This window comes from Drosophila santomea, chromosome 2L (assembly GCF_016746245.2).
Source record: "Drosophila santomea strain STO CAGO 1482 chromosome 2L, Prin_Dsan_1.1, whole genome shotgun sequence".
Taxonomy (NCBI): Eukaryota; Metazoa; Arthropoda; class Insecta; order Diptera; family Drosophilidae; genus Drosophila; species Drosophila santomea.
In genome coordinates, this window is record NC_053016.2 from 3999426 (window position 1) to 4017911 (window position 18486).

Here is an 18486-nt window from a genome sequence, read left to right on the forward strand (position 1 = left end):
TCACGGGGCGTATGCGCAATATTTGTATGTGGATTATACAAGGCGGAAAATAGGGGCGGGCCAGTGGGGAATGCGTAGTGAAGACATGACCAAGAGTACAGTTGACAGTTGTGGGGGGGTGGAGGTTTTCGGGGAAAATGCGGGGAAAATACCTAACACAAAATGAGAACGGACAAAGAACGGATAAAGAGTGGACGAAGGTAACCAAGGTGCTGCAAGTCGGTTCCGCTAAAAGTCCAAATTCTTTGCTTGTCGTTTTTGTCCATTGCTTTCCTTTTCGCTTTGGCAATAGTTTACCACATAATTTATGTTCTCTGTTCAGCAAAAGTTGTGCGATATGTGTGTTATCTAGCGGAATATTTATAGTTGGCTTTCGTTTTGTGCACATATGTACGGATTTGTACTCAAATGCAAGAAAAACTGAATTAAAAGCCACAACATAGTATCCAGTTTTTATGGGAAGCCCCTTTTTTCCTTGAAATCTCATGCGGTTTAGCATAATTAAAATTAAACAGTAATACTGCTTCATTTTAATTCAATTTATTTTTATTTAAATCCTGCCTTTTCCAAGCAACATAAATTGCACTGCAGATAATCAAAATCAAATCTAACGCTAACTCTACATTCAATACCGAGCGTTGTTTTACTACTTTGCACTTTGGCACTGCACTTTAATCAACGGCCCGAGGCTTTACGTTTTCTCTGGTCTTCACCAGATTCATGTATCTAATTGATTTGCCTTTCAAGGGGAGAACGCCTAGGGCGCGGAATGGAATGCCACGAGCAGTCGTAATAACTCGAGTGCTACGGGGGCACATCCTTCATCCTGCATCCTTGGGCATCCTTGCAATCAAAGCGAGATGCCGATGGCTGCGACATCTTAAATGATTCAACACCTTGAGCTGGAGCGGATAAGATCCTTCGAGCAGGACGACGACGGACATATCAATCAGGAAAGAAGCAGTCATTGTCGGTTCTCTCGCGTGAGAAAAATTGCGTTGCATTATTTACATGTGCGCGGAGAGCGCCTGAAAGCTCGCTTTAATTTATTTTAATTCATTCTCCCGCCCCCGCCGTTCTCCGCGCTTCTCATCGAGTTGAAGTCCTTGTCGCCGAGTGATATGTAAATATGCAGTTACGCGCTTACTTTGTCGTGCAATTACAGTAAACCAAGCATGTACACCAAACAGGAGACCGCCCCACTCCATCACCCTTCATCATCGTGTCTGTCTTCCCAGGTTTCCATTGCTCCACATCCATCTCCCTTCTTCTTCTGCCGTCGACGCAGCAAACACGGGGGAAATTCTTTTGCTAATGCCAAACACATCCGTTCTTTATTTGATACCCTTATTATGGGAGCATACGAAGTTTGTAGTGAAAATATGGGGGAAGGCAGAACATAAATTAAAGAATGCAAAGTTAAGTTCTACTATATTCAAGTTTGCTTAACAAATAAATGATACACAAAAATCTCGAAAAATTACTACGATAAAGCTGACACTCGGTATCTTATAGTCGCTATGCTAACAACTAATACTTTAGCCATTCCACAAGTATTAATGTCGGCGGCACAAACACCGAGATGGGATCTTCGAGATGTCGATGGCTTATTAGCCAGGCACTTTCGCATGCCTTCACACACCTGTAATGCTGAGCATACGTAATTCCCCGATGTCTGTGGAGCAGTGATATTTCCCAGCCCGCTGATTGACTTCCGTTCTTCCGCACTTGTCGCCCACCCCAGGAGCCTTAATCGATTTTACACCCAAAGGACATTTTCTGGTGATTGTGTCTGCGGTTTGTTCGCTGCCTTTGATTCCCAGCCACCACCTACTCCAGCTACTATACATTTTTTTTTTTTTTTTTTTTTTGCAGACTGGTGTAAGCGTCTGCGTAAAATGTGGTTCACATTTCTGGGTAGGAGGTATGGGTGTTTTTTTGAACGGCTTCAATTAGATATGCGTATGCTGTTTGTTTTTAGGACTTTTGCCACGTTTTTATTGCCCAGCAAAGCAGACGTGTTCTGTGTGTCAGGTGAAAAGAACTTATAAATTTTGGAATAACTTTCATAACTTATGATGGCGATGGCTGTGCCATATACACGGAAACAGAAGGCAACCGAGCTCGGTGCAACTAATGCCATTGTCTTGTCACACATGTCGGATGCTGACTGCGTTCGCTATTTGAGTTCCTCTGGCGCTTAAAACGATGCCGGGGCATAAAGATCCATCCAAAACCCGCCCACATTCTCTTTATATATTTTCAGGGCTGAAAGTGGGCTATATCTCCGCTCCTCTTAATGTGGTTTAGTGCTCGGTTGACATGTTTGTACGGTGTGGACTTATGGCTGAAGGTACACACAAGGAACTTGTGTCTCCGGTCTTTTTTGCGGCCATGTGTGTGGGTTGATTCTACGGTTGGTTTCTCTCATACTGAACAAATAGGAATTTGTCTAAATTGGTTGGATAAGCTTTACGTCGAAGGGGAAGGCTTTCAGGCGGTGGCAAAAATTGATTGGGGCAAACTAAGTTACGCGGAATTTAATAAAATTGTCAGAAAGCCAGGAAGCTTCACTTTAATTTACTCTTTATACGCGAATGTAGTTGACTAATTAACATATTAATATTATTTGCTCAGTAACGAGAAAAAGTCATATGAACTTTCATCCCTTTAAAATGCATGACTACTCATCTTTAATATTAAAACATTGCAAAACAATTTCCAAAATACGTCAAAAATCTTAGTAATATGAAAGGAGCTTGAAATGTTCCAAGTTTTATACCGTTACTGTAAGTATACTAGATTCGTTGAAAGTATGTACAGCAGAAGAAGCGTTTCCGACCATATAAAGTATATATATTCTTAATCAGGATCAATAGCCGAGTCGATCTGGCCATGTCCGTCTGTCCGTCCGTCTGTCCGTCTGTCCGTCCGTCCGTCTGTCCGTCTGTCCGTCTGTCCGTCTGTCCGTCTGTCCGTCTGTCTGTCCGTATGAACGTCGAGATCTCAGGAACTACAAAAGCTAGAAAGTTTAGATTGGGCATACAGACTCCAGGGACATAGACGCAGCGCAAGTTTGTCGAATCATGCTGCCACGCCCACTCTAACGCCCACAAACCGCACAAAACTGCCACGCCCACACTTTTGAAAAATGTTTTGATATTTTTTCATATTTATATTAGTCTTGTAAATTTCTATCGATTTGTTGAAAAACTTTTTGCCACGCCCACTCTAGCGCCCACAAACCGCCCAAAGCTGCCACGCCCACAGTTTTGAAAAATGTTTTGATATTTTTTCATTTTTGTATCAGTTTTGTAAATTTCTATCGACTTGCAAGAAACTTTTGCCACGCCACTCTAACGCCCAAACGCCAAAACTGTCAGTGTTGAAGACTCCTTCCACTTCACTAGCTGAGTAACGGTATCAGATAGTCGGGAACTCGACTATAGGTTTTTTTTATAATATACACTTTGCATCGTCCTTTGAGCGGGAAAATGTGAAGAATTTCATGCAAGCCTTACTTTGAAAACACATTTTTAAGCCCGATTCCTATGGCTTGTTTTGCTTTATTTTTTAATGATTTGTGTGCTTGCCGTGGGCGGTTTGTTTGTCTGTTTGTTTGCTGCTGTGTGTTTGAGCAAATTTGCTCGCCAAACTCACTTTCATGTTTAATTAAAAGATAACACACAGAGAGACCTCACACACACACACGTATGTGGGTATGTGGGTATGATATGACAAGTCTTTAAGCATTTGCAGCAGCGTTTATCGGGCAAACTTTTGGCCACGCCCACCACCGCCCGTTTGCACTTGCGAAATTTATGCAATTCGAGTTTGTGCGTCGGTTTGGGCGTGTGTTTTTGAGCTTTGCAGTTGATTGTGCAATGTGCCGGAAAATATATTTCCCAAACTCCGAACAAAACTTATCTGCTTTTGGAGGTGGAGAGGTGCCATGGCTACGTGACGCTTATCGTCATTATAATTGAAAGCTTTAAAAATTTATGGCCGACTTTTCGGCTATTTAGCATATCAAATCGTAAAATGGAAAACTCGGCAGGCACGCAAATAATTATTTCCCGGCTCTTGCAAAAAAAAAGCACAATTTCCATTGGCTTTTACGATCCGTATTTCAGTTTAATACGCACTCGAAAAAAAAAGTGAATTGCTCATTTCGGAAATAAATCGAGCGGAATATTTATTAATTACGTGTGATTTAATTAAAGCCCAGCTTAGGGTTCATAAGTAGTAGGACAGCATTGTGGTTTATGTTAGTGGAACAGTAAATATTAGCTCAATATAGTCAGCTTTTGTTATTGGAACAAACTGAAGTATAGACTAATTATTTGTTGTTTACAAACTTATTGTAATTATTTCTTTTCCGAGTACCACCAGTTAGTAACACCAATAAGCCTGGCTATCAATTAAATGTCGTGCCATGAATAGTTGTACAAAGTGATTGACTGTCCAGTTCGCCGATTGGAGTTGAGTGACCCCTGACCCCTTGCCAACCCCCCCGACTCCATCCATTTCCATTTGCGGGCTCGATTGGCAAGTTGGCATGTTGAAATATTTAAAGCCGCTTAAACAAATTGTGGTCTGGTCGTGCGGTGACTTGTCAGACAGTAAAACATTGCCAACGCAGACGGAGCGATTTCATTGCGAGTAAAATCAATAAGTGTGGGGTAAACGGGCGTCTCTGCCTTGGTAATTTCCACATAAAACTCCCTCGTTAGGCGCATTAAATTACAAATTCCATTAAACTGATTATTAAAGCAAGTATTTGCTAATTAATTTACTTGCTACGCACACTGCCAGGACGCAATTAATAAATCCAAATGAGTAGCTATATTACAATCTAGACAATAGCCAACGGGCCTGAACGCACCCAACACCCTGTAAGCGTCGTTTCGAGCGGATTAGGCATTCAAATACTTTTTATCGACGGCTGGGAGTGGCTCCCTCTAGGGGTCATTAAGCTGCTAAAAAGTTTCCATGACGCCCCCTGCCGACGACGCCGTAAATTACACTTGGTTTTGGGGAAATAAACAGATTTTAAGGACTTGCCAATTTCTATCTCCATTAACCAATTTACTGATTAAGCATTTTAACAAAAAAAATTTAAAATAAGAACGACTATTCAACTTAACAAGTTACAAAAAAGGAGTACATTTCTATTAACGTGAATTCCTCTCTAAAAACATAGCTCCTTTTTATTCGTCTAAACAGAAGCAGTCAGGCATTGCAATTCCACTGCAATTGCAATTCCATTTCGGCACAACTGAACAATCATTGTGATGGAATCGTAACAATCTACCCTTTGTTACCCCCTGAAACACAATGAATTACAGCAGTGCCTCCTGAATCCCCAGCTCGCTGTAGTTCTTATGAATAATAAAGCAAATAATCTGTCAGCGTCGCAGCCGCCTAACCAAAAACCAAAAGCCAGAGGCCACCCGGAGCCAAACCCAATCCCAAAGCCCGGAGAAATGGAAAAGGATGGCAACATGCAGTGCGAAAGAGATGGCCGGCCAACAGCCGGGAAATGTCAGTGAGAAGTCCACACCGGCAAACGACTCAATTCGTGGGCGAAATTCGAGAACTCTCAGTCGACATTTGCTCTGTCTCGCAAATCAAAAAAAAGGAGGTATACCGAGAAAAAATAACTCTAATTTGGTCATTTGGTTCAGAGGGCACAAATTCACATTAAAAATAGAGAGTTTACGTATTTGTTTAGTTTGATAAGGGTTCTTAAGATTCAGATGCTTTTTGATATGCCCCAAAAAAGTTACTGGACAAGTGAAGTCTTATTAAATGACTATTTTTCCCTGTGCATGGAAATTCGTATAGGAAAACGCGGAAAAGCGTGTGGGAAATGGTAAATGGGGAGCGGTGAGCGCTGAGTCCAGTGCTAATAACACGAAATCCGATTTGAACGTCGGACCTGCGTGTGATAAAAGCAACAACATCACGCAGTCTGCGGTTGCCTTTTTCCGTTTCGTTTGGCCGGGACTCGTGCCACACGGCGTATGCGTAACGTGCGTTTTAATGAAATATTGAATTTTATTGCCTGCGTGCCCAGGACGCGCTGTCAACAACTTGGTCCAAACCAAAAGCTGACCCTGACTGCTCCGCTTCACAACTTGTCACTGCCTCGAGGGCTGATTTACACTGCAAACAATAATGATTTTCCTCGTTTTGTCAGGTTTCTGAATAAACATAAATATATTATTGCGAATGCTGTTGGCTTTGCATACGAATATTAATTTCAACAATGCAAATTTTTAAGTTTATGTCCGCTTATTTCACTAAGCCTTGCCTTGTGGAATTAAAAAATTCTTTATACATTTATAACAAATAATACGAAACTCAGCTTCCCTATAAAAACTTACGTACATAAACGCCCACCATTAATGCAAATTCGTTGTGCGACATATAGCATCATATATGCTTTTATAATTTATTCATTGCCCGCATTCATCGATAGAAATGTGCAGGTCTTGTTTGATTATTGGTTATTACCATTTATTAATTTTATATATATATGTATTATACCAAAACGCTGTCAATTTTTTCACTGTACGAGATCCTCTACACCCGCGCTCCAGCATAACCTCTTAATTTGATTCGTTTTATTTGTTATGCAAACACTTGAAGTATATTATTATTACCCATATATACGAACTCCGCACTTTTCTTTGCGCCTGCCTAATAAAAGCAATTTATGGAGCTCAAAGCGCGGAAATGAATTGTTAACCGAATTTTTTTTTTCGGAATTGGGTTTGGAAGAAGGATGATGTCCATGATGTTGTTGATGAGTGGGTGGTGTCTTTTGTTTATGGTCACTCAGCCCACTTTGCCCCTTCACGTAAACGCCTTTTGCGGCATTGTGAAATTTCCCAGAGCGCACATAAAAATGAAAACCGCCAGAAGGGCCAGATAACAAGTGGCAAGTGGAAAACGGGGGGCGTGGCATGGTGGAAAAAATGAAACAGAAAATGCAGGAGGGGCAAAAGTGGAAGTCAGTCAGGCAAGGAAAATGCAATTGACTGGCTTGGAAAATAGAGGTGCACATGGCGATGGCTTCAAGCTTCAAACAGCACGACTTGTGCATCTCAGGAATTGAAGTCACAGTCTTAAAAGAATTTATTAATAAAAAGGAGAAGAAGTCTTATAATACCATTTTATATTTATATTTTTGTAATTTTTTATTTCTACGTCCATCTGGTAGTATTTCGATTATTCGTAATGGTGCTATTATTAAAAAGATTTTAAATTTGTTTTTTTTTTTAAATAAAACAACAGTGGTAACTACGTTGACTGGCCTGATTTTGTTTCTTTTCAACCACTTAAAAGCTCCGGCTGAGGTCATGGAAATAAAATTGAAACAGAAAAATAAAATAAACCACAGCAGCCGCTGCTTCGGTCTGATTTCGAGTTCGTGCCTCCATTAATGGTTTTTCCCTTTTGTTTCTGTTTAATTGTGAGATAAAACTTACCGATAATGAGCAGCTTTATGGTCGACATGTTTGACTGTGATGTGTTGCTGATGTATTTTCTGTTTTTCCGCTTGTTTTTCTTCTGCGTATTTTTTGCGTTCAACTCTTTTGGGTGGTATTTACAGAAATATTAATCCGCTAAAGAGGCAACTGTTTGACAATAACTGGAGTCGACGACCCGCCCAAATTGCATTTTAATGTCGCAATGGAAATGCAATTTGGCTGACGATTATTCCGAGACACATTTCGGTTTTTTGTTTCTGCGGTTGGGGTTTTTTTTTCTACTCTATTTCGATTTCAATTTGCTGTTTTTAAAGGCTCACTCGAGAATTGATTTTTGTAGCGTTGCTGAAATGCTCTTTCAAATATTCACGCTCTCGAGATGCCGATACAACTGGACACTGTAATTAAATGTTTCAATTAAATTAAATGCGACACAAACACTCGTGCTCATGTAAAATGCATATGGAAGGCGCCTAGAAGTAGGCAATGAATATTTAAAGGCTCAGACATTTCAATTTGGGATTGCAAACGGGCCGAGGCCGAAAGGTCAAATTGAAGCCATGCCCATGCCCATATGCCCATGTCAATGCCCATGCTCATGCCCAGGCATTAAATTAACATATTTCCCAAATAATAATAATTTCCAGGAGCACCGACTGGAGATGGATCCCTCAAATGGAATTGTGCCCACAACTCAGTTGGCTTTAGCGCACATGTAAACTGTGCTGCTAATGTCTTATTCATGTTTACAATGCCCGGCAAAAAGCGACTTATGAGCGGACAGCATGTCAGTCAAATAGCTTGAAAATGGCCCATCGCTTGCGTGCTCCAAACTTATTAGGTTTCATCCTACCGAATATCCCCTGCCATACAATTCCACACTCACACCCACCACATCCACATCCACATCCCGTGCCCAGGTGAGATGGTTCCGCCGGAATGGTTGATGGGTTTCCTTTTGACCAAGCCTCGGCAATTGCCGGGCTATTTATTTAAACCGGAGCCGAGGGGACACAAAGCCGGAGCGTTTTATTGTTAATGGGAATCTCCTGCGTTACTCGGCACTAATCACAAAGTAATTATGAGTTATTAATGGGGACTGCTTATTTTTATTTTAAGCCAGAGCTTTACAAAGATAATCCGTATTTCAAATAAAACAATTTTATGCATTTAGCACGTATTTTCAATTACAAACTTTAAAAGTAATCACTTGCTCTTTACTTTTGTATTGCGTTCACATTTTTTTATTAACTCATGTCTTTAATATATCACCAAATGTATTTTTTGGAATATTAAAAATCCTTTCACCAATTTCGTTGTTTATTTAACTTAACCTTAGCCTGCATAATTTTCTTTTTAGTTTTTCTTAAGCAAATTCATGTTTCTGAAGCAATAAATACTTGTATTATCACAAAGCCCTTTAGCTGACACTTATCTCTATTGTCATTCATTTAAATGCACTGTGCCACAAAATCAGATATCAATGGGAATATACATCTATTACTAAAACTTCAGCCATTGGAGTGATTTTATTTGACTCCTGTGAATTCAAATCCACATTTTATAGAAGAAAACTTTGAGCAACTCATAACTCAGCTCACTTAACGATGTGGGTGCTCTACAAAACTCATAATTCGCTTATGCATTTCCAGGAACTTTAAGCTAAACCACATTCAACGACATCAAAATAACCAGCATTCATAACAATGCGCAAAAAAGCAAGAGAAATCCTAAAGAAAGCGCCCAAATCAGCTGTCACAGTGGAATAATAAAAATAATTTATTTGCATTTTATTTGCCCAGCCTGGGAGTCTGGGTCGGACTTGCTTTCTAGGACCAAAGACCAAGGACCAAGGACAACAAGTTGCTGACACACAAGCGGAAAGGACGAACGAAAAAAAAAAAGAGGAAATTATACGGATTTGACAGATGAGCGAAGGTAAGTGGAGCACAACTTTCGCAGCGGCTTTAAATTGAGCAGAAATTGTTTGTCACTGTTTGCTGGCCCCTTTTGGGGTTTTCTCGTATTTTATTTCATTTTTTTCCCCCGTTTTCTATTTCTGTTGCACTAGTTTTTGGCCCAGTTTCTGGCTTTTTGGCGGCATGAATATGCATGGCAGAGGGGTGTGGAAGCGGGGGCAGGAGGTGGGGGCAAGGTCACGGGGAAAAGCGGGGCAACAGTTGCACTTGAGTGCCATTTGTCGAAAGAGTTGCCCGGCAATTTGCATAATTACAAACGCACATGTAAGCGAAACGCGGTTTCCGCCTGTCCGCAATTTCCACTGCAACGCTTTTCCGCACTCGCGTTTCTTCGGTTTCTACTTCTAAAACTTGGGGTCCTTCTCACTAGGACATTTCCACTCGGTCTTTCCAGTTCTTCCCGACTTTTCCGCTTTGCCGCCCGTGGCCGCAGAATGCTTTTTACCAACTAAGTGCAATTTCGGTTTTGTTCCAGCTTAAGAACGAAGTTCGATGTGACGAGCTGCGTGTACACGAGTACAGTGAACTTCGGCTGTCGCGTACGAGTGTACGAAATCCATAGACGAAGTCGCGAATTTCGGTTGTTGAATATTTATCGAGGCGGCTGCGCCGAGAGAAAGGCTTGGCAACATGTTGCCAAGGGAGAGAAAGTTCTCTGCTGCAAAAAAGAGATAGCGGCTAAGGACTTTTGTGGTAGGTTAGGAACTCTAGTGAAAGGACTCAAAATAACGAACCGAAAATTGTCCTAGGCTCAATAGATAAACGGGAATATGGTTAAATATTACTGTTTGTCTTATCATTAATTGAAATGGTATATAATGCCAATTAATCTATTTAAGTGTTATGTCAAACTACACTTGAAACTACTACTACTCATGTTGGTACTATTGAAATTCTTATTCGATCGCTCAAAGTTTTTAAAACCTTTAAATATAACTATTTAAATTTGTTGATTGTTTCATTATTTAATTCATATTAGTATAAATGGCTTTTTAAAGGTTCAGATGTGTTTTTAAATTTATTTCGGAATCAAATATATAAAATTTGATTTATTTAATTTGCTGTTGTGTCCTTTTTATTGCTATTCGGTTTAATTATGTTTTGAGGTCAGTCGAAGCTTGTTGTTTATGACCATAAACACACACGAAGCTTGGTCCACGAAATTTTGTTTTGGATCATAATCGTTCGGACTCGGTTTTAGCCAAGTTTTTTGCCCCAATCCTGGCTAACTTTTCCAGAGAGAAACTGTTTCCTAACCATTCGTTCCCATCTCTCTTTTCCTGATGCTTTTCTCTCACATTCTCTTGCTGAAACTGGCTCTTTTGGCAACATGTTGATTTGTTGCACTTACAAGTGCATTCGTTTTTATTAATAACGACAATCAACAGTTGGTCCTGACTAGTGCAGACCGAAAGAACCGAAAGCTCTGGGTTTTTATTTTATATTTTAACATGAAATATATGTTCCTGAAATCTTCTTATTTCCGGAAAACTTATTTGCCAACCATTTTTGGCGGGCCCTTCTGAATATTTTGAGCAATCAACAAAAGTGTCTCCCATTTTACATCAGCTATGTTTTTGAGTAGTTTATGGACACCGTTTCGCAGGATAAACATTTTCGCCCCCTTAGGCCACTGTTTTGCTGCCCCATTCCCTTTTTTTTTGAACACGTCGTGGCACATAAAAAATATTTGCAAACTAAATGTGGCAAGTTTGGCCAGAAAAAATAAAAAAATAAGCGAGCGCCACAAAGGTTGAGGTAACACCTTGGCACTCAAATACACACAGATATGTACAAAAGTTGTTAAAAAGTCCGAATAAATAAATTTTCTCTTTCAGCGAAAGAGAAAGATGCATGGGGGAGTAAGTGAGAGGTCGGAAGTGGAGACGCCTCACAAATGTTTGACATAAATTTATGCGTTTTGTGTGTTGCCCACGAAAACTCCTCAACTTTGCTTGTAGATCAGGTTAGATGGTACAATTTCATTTGGGGGCCTTGGCAACTTTAGAGTAGGGGTTGGGAAAATGAGGGGGTAGAGGGTGGAGTTCAGGGGACAGACATTCATGGCTGAGGATGCCAAACTAAAGTGTGTTCCGAAATTGAGTTGTCATAAAAGCATTGGACAGCATTGAAGGGTTGAGGTAGCAACAGTGAAAGTACATTAAACACTAAATATGTATTAAACACAGAAAATAAATAAAAGAAATAGCCAACTTTTTGTACAACTTAATCAGTTGTAAATAATTTTAAAAATATTTGTTGAAGCCTAAAATATACCTTAGCGGTATTTTTAAATAAGTTAATTAATGGAAGTGATGGAATATAAGTCCTAGACATATAAAAATATCTTGACAAACACTAAAAACAAAAACCATTCACCATTTGTACTTTTCACTGTATCTTACAGCAACTCGTAGACACTCTTTTATTTGCATGAGAATGCCAAACATTTCGACCTCCCCAAGAGGGGAGCTACGTGAACCACTCGCAACTTGTCTACAACTTCAGACTCAACCCCTACCATCCACTCAATACTTCAATACTTTCACTATGCTACACACCCCCATTCGGAGTGTAAACTTTTTTCGATTTAAATAAAAAGCCAGCAATGCGACACACTTTGAACTTTGATAGAGGACCATAAAATATTGTATAAAAATACTTACAAATTTGTGAGCACTTTAGAAATCCGTCTTCACGATAGTGAAAGGTAGACAAAAACTTTTTAGTAGTATATATTTTTTTACTACATTTTTATGACCTCAAACTTACTTGTATTACTAAACAAGCTAGTATTTTAGCTTTTGTAATAAGTTTACAAATTTGACGAACTCAGCTTTTATGTGATTTCCATTTCTTTAAGAATGTTTTTAAAAGAAACTCTTGTTTTCGAGTTCTAATATTAAATTTCTTATAAAAATATGAACGTGAGTTATTTGACATAAGGATATATAATTAATCCGTATATGGGTTTTTATGATTGGTTTTCTATAGCAACATCTAATTAGTTGTATTATATCTTTTCAGGACTTCTTATAATCTAAGTTGTATTCAACCTAACACGAGAAATGCTAGTCAAATTTAAAAAATATTGTTTAATGCATTTTTCAGGGCATGTTTCCAACGTCTGAGCAAAAATTAACCTTTATCTTTAGTTGTGTTTCTTTTTTCTACTTTACTCCTGAAAATGTTACAGGAAAAGCAGCTGCCAAACCGGCGGCGGTTTAAACATTTTTAATTAATTTACATGACAGCAGCTGCTTGGCATGTGATGCACGTAAGAAACGTGGGCGCATTTTCCAGCCGGAAAATGGGTAGTGGGCGTGGCGGCAGGGGTGAAATTAAGCGATGGGGAAACTGATGAGAGGTGCAGATGGAATTAAAATTGTAGCGAAATACTTTTGGTTGCAGCTGCAACAGCAACTACAGTTAATCAAATGTGAAATGACATGAGCACTACACTGGGAAATGGGGCTCAAAAGGGGCTGTGGTATATAAATCAGTGCAGACGCGCCCACTTTCACCCCAGCTACCAATTCGCACTTAATTGCTTAAACAAAAGCGACGCCTTTTCCTTTTTCCAACGCACTATTGAGCAATTATGCAGTCGGAAAAACGGAAACGCTGTGCTAGTCAGCAAAAAAGAGTAACGATTGCGAATAGCACTTAAATACTAGAATAAATTCCTTATTATAAATTCATATATAGAAGTCTTTAAACTAAATTGTTTGAAAATAAACTTTATATATATACTTTTTTGAAGTAACAATGGCCACTTGCTGCCAAGGTGATCCAAATTCGTTCTCTGTAAGCCGAATTAACCAAACTTTTAAGGCAGCTCCTCAGAAAAGGCAGAAATACGATTGGAGTACGAAGCGAAATCCAAACGAAACGCGGCAAATGCGTTAATATATTCAGGGAGGCCTCATCATTGACGTCGTCGTCAACGTTTTGTGTTAGCCATATAATTTATGCGCGTTTTAATTTCATTTGGTGCCTAACAAGTGCCACGCCCACCACAGCAGCTCAGACGGTGAAAGGCAGTGGAAATTGGGTAATGAAATCGGCGAAAAGGGGCGAATATGTTATTTTGACACCTTCAAGGTTGCGCCCATCTCAGACAACTTCCGACAATTGGCCTGGTGTTGAAGTTTCGGGGCGTGGAGGAATATGTCAAGGAATCAACGAAATAAATTGACTCATCAACTCATGGGGCTTAAAGAAAGTGGAGAGCACTGAGATAACTTTTTATTTAGGTATGAATTATTCATACTTATATGCTTATGCTTAGCAGCTATTTTGAACAAAACTAAGTTAGATGGGTTTTTTTTTACTTGTGTTTGATAATCAGTGGCAATGCATTATTTTAATAACTTAATAATAACTGGCATTGTATTGTATAGTTTCTTTTTTATAAAGAGTATTTCCCTTTCGCTGTTTGAGTCGGATATCACCTCGATTTGTTATTCCTGACACCAAATCCTTTTTGCATATTGTTTTGTTATTCTTGCACCCCTGTTTCCATTATTTAACACATTTCAAAATTCACAATTCAAAACGTGTTAATTAGCAGGCGGCGAACAGGGGCGGAAGTTGGGATGGAATTTCTTTCTCCGCAAATGTGTTAATGACTGGGTGGGCGGGGTCACGCCTACACGTCCTTCTCGCCACGAGACTTTAATTTCCGCGCCGCCTTCTTGAGTTTTGGATGTCAATAAAATTAGCATTCGCCTTTGTTTTTGTTTTGCTGCCGCACAAATTAAACTGTTTCGAGGGCGTGGCCACATTACGCAACTAAATATTCATGCGAACGAAATTTCAGAGGCCTCGTTTCCTGAGTTTTCGTTTCAGGCATTTCCTCAATTGACGGCTTGAGCAAATGGAAACCTCTTTTTCCCCCTTGGGAGCACTCATAACTATCACATTACCCAAGGATATGTGTTTTCGCGGAGCAGTCATAAAAGCTCCAGTTCTTGAAGTTGCGTAGTATAGTAGTCTAGATGTATAGTCGTCCGCTGAGGCCGTGTTTTAAATATTTTATTCGTAATTATGACACGAAATTTCTCCCCAAGCGAACTGTGTTAAATTAAGCGGCAGTTCGTTAAACAAAAAAATATTAATGGAAGAGGGAAAACTATACAATATTGACAAAATTATATGGAGTAGAACCACAATACAAAATTAAAAATAAATACTTCGATCAAAAGTGTTTAATAAAAGAAATAGGTAATCAAATCTCAAAAGTTTAATAAAAGAAAAAATAATCAAATTAATCAAATCTAGAGTGTTTAATAAAATTCTTAATAATTAATTCTGACTTTACTAAATTTCTAAAGCAAATTCAGCTCATTTTGCTTTTCTAGCCTCTGCTAGGGCCCACCATTTCGCATTTCCCCATTTTCATTGTGAAAATGCAGCATGAAAAAAGGAAAATGCCTTAACGAACATGCCTTTTGTTCTCTTGGGCTGATTTACAGCCGCAAGTTTCGCTCTGTCTCCTTAACCCTTGTGCTGCCGCCAGTGCCCCTTTTGCCCCCCTGTTGGGCAGTTAACATTTGCTTGATGCACTCCTTAACACTTTGTTGCCGTTAATTATGCAACAGCCCTCCGTCTGCTGATGCTTCCTCCTGCTCGGATTTTCCTCCGGCCTTTCCGGACTTTCCTGCCATCTGCAGGCTGGCAAACTGGCAACTGGCAACTGGCAAAACTAAATGGAAACTGTCAAATGAACCGCAATTGTAATTGTGTTCACTGAGTTTGCTCTTCAGGTTGTTTTGCCTAAAAACTCTCTCGGCTTCGAAATGATGTGTGCCATGGCGAAAACTTTCACCTTTCACCTGTTAATGACGTGGCACACGACACGTAGAAATGCACAGAAAAAAATGATACTGTTTACTGTACAGCTTGGAAAAACATCCAGCACATTTTGAAATGTTTTACGGAGAATGAAATCTGTAATCATCACCATCTATTTAGTTGTTAAACGAATATGTATATGTTTATTATTCACAGATGTTTTTACCTGTGTGCAAAAAAATGCAACAAACTGCGAGACACCAAATCTGCAGCCAAATCCTCAGCCAACTGCTTTTTGTCGTGTGCTGCTGTTTGTTTTTGGGCGAAACTTTCGCAAAAAAAAAAATCGGTGAACAACTAAAACTTTAATTAAAAGTGGAACATGTATTATTAAAACCAGAAGCAAGGATAGGACCAAATTCTTAACCAACATGAAATATGCAAGGCAAAGATAGGATTTTTACAAATATAATTACCTTATATAATATATTTTACAACTGATTCATTTTTATTTAAAATGTTACTTAAAAAAAGGCAGACACGACGGCTGTAATATAACAAGTTCGAATGAGTATTCCTAGTGACATTCTCCTTAAAAACGAGCTTTAAGTCATTGCCATTCGGTGAGAGACATCACCATTTGTGGACCCGGCTACAGATGCAATGTGCATTTATTCAACTGTAAATCAATAAATTTTAATTAAAATTGCAGCCATACGCAGTGACCCAACGACCCAATCAGCCAGGCCAATTGTCCGGTCCTCTCTTTCTGTTCGCCTCGCCCCATCTCTTTCTCTCTTTCCATTCGGCGAATGTGTGTATGTACATATCTGTCTCACTCGCTGATAAATGAAACATCAAAATTTCGGGTACGGTGATTTTAACTGCAATGTTCTCGTGCTGGGGGCCATAACCAAGAGCTCATAATGTGATTTTCCGTTGCCGCTAAGCGTCGTTCAGCATATAATTTGACATTTGACAAGGTCAATCCCCCCTTTTCCTCCTTTTCCATACTCCACTACTTAGCCCGCCTCTGGTGTTCGTCCCTTGATAGCTCGTTATGCATTTCGATTTTGGCAATTGCTAAATTGTGATTTTCGATTTATAGATGGCGAATTGTGATTCGGCATTCGTGATTTGTGCGTTTGGCGTTTCTGTTGTTCGACGAAACAATATTACGCATACGCCATGATGGTCTTGACAAGAGCAACCCCACTTTCTGCCGCTTTTTCAATTGCGCCAGCGATGCAATCGCATTTCCTCATCTAAATGTTGCGATTATCTGCGTCCTATGAAACTTTATTATATGCGGATTTATGGGGCGCTTTGTAGATACAAAACTATTAAAGCATATTAGTTGCATTATAAAGTTACTAATATTAACTAGTTAAGAAAAACGTGCAGGTTAATAACAAAAATAGGAAAATTGGAAATATCCAAAAGTAGAGATTACCTGAAAAATATTGCAATATTTTAAGAAGTGGGTACTTACTAGTCGTTTTGAAATACCGCGTGTGTTTCCACGCTTGAATTGTTCCTTGGCTCTATTTAATTCAAGTTGGTTTTTATTTGTCGTTTCTGATCAATGTTTTTGATTTCCGCCAAATTTATCGTCAAATTATTGAGCTAATTAAGTGAGCTTTTCGTGCCGTTCGCTTTTTGCTTATTTAGTGTTGGGTTTCGAGATTATTTCGAATTTATGCAGAAATGCAGTGCATGTGAAACCAGTTCCCTTCCTCAACTTGCACATAAATCTTGCCACGAATAGCGTTATAACATATATATATGTACATATATCGAAACACCCTTGTGCTGGCAACAAATCATCTGAATTCAAGGAGGTTGCTCAAGGTGTTTCGATTGCGATTTGAGTGGAGATTGCGAGTGTGGTTGGGAAATGTAAATGGGTGTTTGATTGAGGGATCTTGAGCCGAGGATAGTGGTGTAACTCATAGAGTGCATCTAGTTTTCAGGACTGTTTGTTTCAAGTTAAAGTCAATTTGTTGACTGTTTATTTGCAGATTATTATTTTATTGAATTGAAATCTACTCAAAGCCTTTGTTTTAAATTAATTATCAATGTTTTAATAACTTCGAATTTGCTTTGCTTCTTTTTTATTATTATAATCCTTATTTTTGAAGTGTTAATTAAGTTGTAACATAAGCGTTTCATTTCGTATAACTATAAGCTCCCACCTCGTTAACTAAAAGAAATCTTTTAGAAAAGGCACTGCTGCTCATAACCGGGAAAACTTTCCGGGAACCACACAAACACACACACACATGAACATTTCAGTGACGAATTGTAATACAAATGAGCCAAAGCAGGGGGAGACCAAACCCCCGTTTTTCACCGCCCATGGTTTCCCTGTTTCCCGGCACGTCGTTTAGTGCAACAACTTAATTTGCATATCAGCGCCGCCAAATTGCAAGCGGCATGCAATGAAAATGGAAAATTGTTTTGCAGGCTGTGGAAAACTCATGCGCATGCAAAGGCGAACACACTTCATCAATTTGCCAATAAACTTGTGAGTACTTGGCGCAATAGTTGCCAACATTTCAATCAGGCCAAACACTCCACGCGGCTCGACTAGGGTTTTGATTTTCCTCACTGCCATTTCCCCGAAAATTTTCCTAGACTTTTCCGCAACACCCACCCACCCACATACACACACACATGCTACTTGTGCGAACTTTTTGAGTCAGCGCAAAAATTTTATGCACATGGCATAAAATCGAAATCAAAGTTGTTGCTGATTTGGCGCAAAATTAACAGGCAAAGCAGGCGCTTAGCTGTCAGCTCCTCAGAATTTTCCTCTATTTTCCCACCACCCCCCAGCACCAACTTGCCACCCACTTATCCCAGCAGGACCTTCGTCCTTTTCATTGGGGGCAATTAAAGCGAGGAACCACTGGTCTTGAGGAGGCCTTCAGTCGCGCGTCTTGTCTCAAATTAAATTTGCATTTCAAATTCCGTTTTTGTTGACATCCGGGAAACGAATGGCAGTTTTGCTTGGCGGGGAGTTTCGCAAATCAAAGCGTTTAGTTTAGACAAATCCCAGGGTGGGAAAATATAACGGCAAAAAAGGAAAACACGGAACTTGAATGAGCAGGTGCTTGCCTGCATATAAATCAAAATAATTTCCTATGGTAGCCGTAATTTCGCAAGGGGAGCAATAGGCTTAGAAAATAAGTGCACTTAAAAAAAGGTGC

The 18486-nt window shown here is 39.5% G+C and overlaps 1 protein-coding gene across 4 annotated transcripts in view; it reads right to left on the minus strand.

Annotated features, from left to right (window-relative positions):
- The window catches only part of LOC120443838 (hemicentin-2), a 103359-nt gene extending 93455 nt beyond the window's left edge, over positions 1-9904 (minus strand). For all 4 annotated transcript variants that reach the window (XM_039623195.1, XM_039623197.1, XM_039623196.1 and 1 more), the window contains exons 1-2: positions 9741-9904; positions 7497-7897 (exon numbers count right to left, since the gene is read on the minus strand). In XM_039623195.1, the coding sequence (XP_039479129.1) occupies positions 7497-7524 (28 nt within the window). In that variant the 5' untranslated portion in view covers positions 7525-7897; positions 9741-9904. The remainder of the gene's footprint in view (positions 1-7496; positions 7898-9740) is intronic.
- Between the last annotated feature and the right edge of the window lie 8582 nt (positions 9905-18486).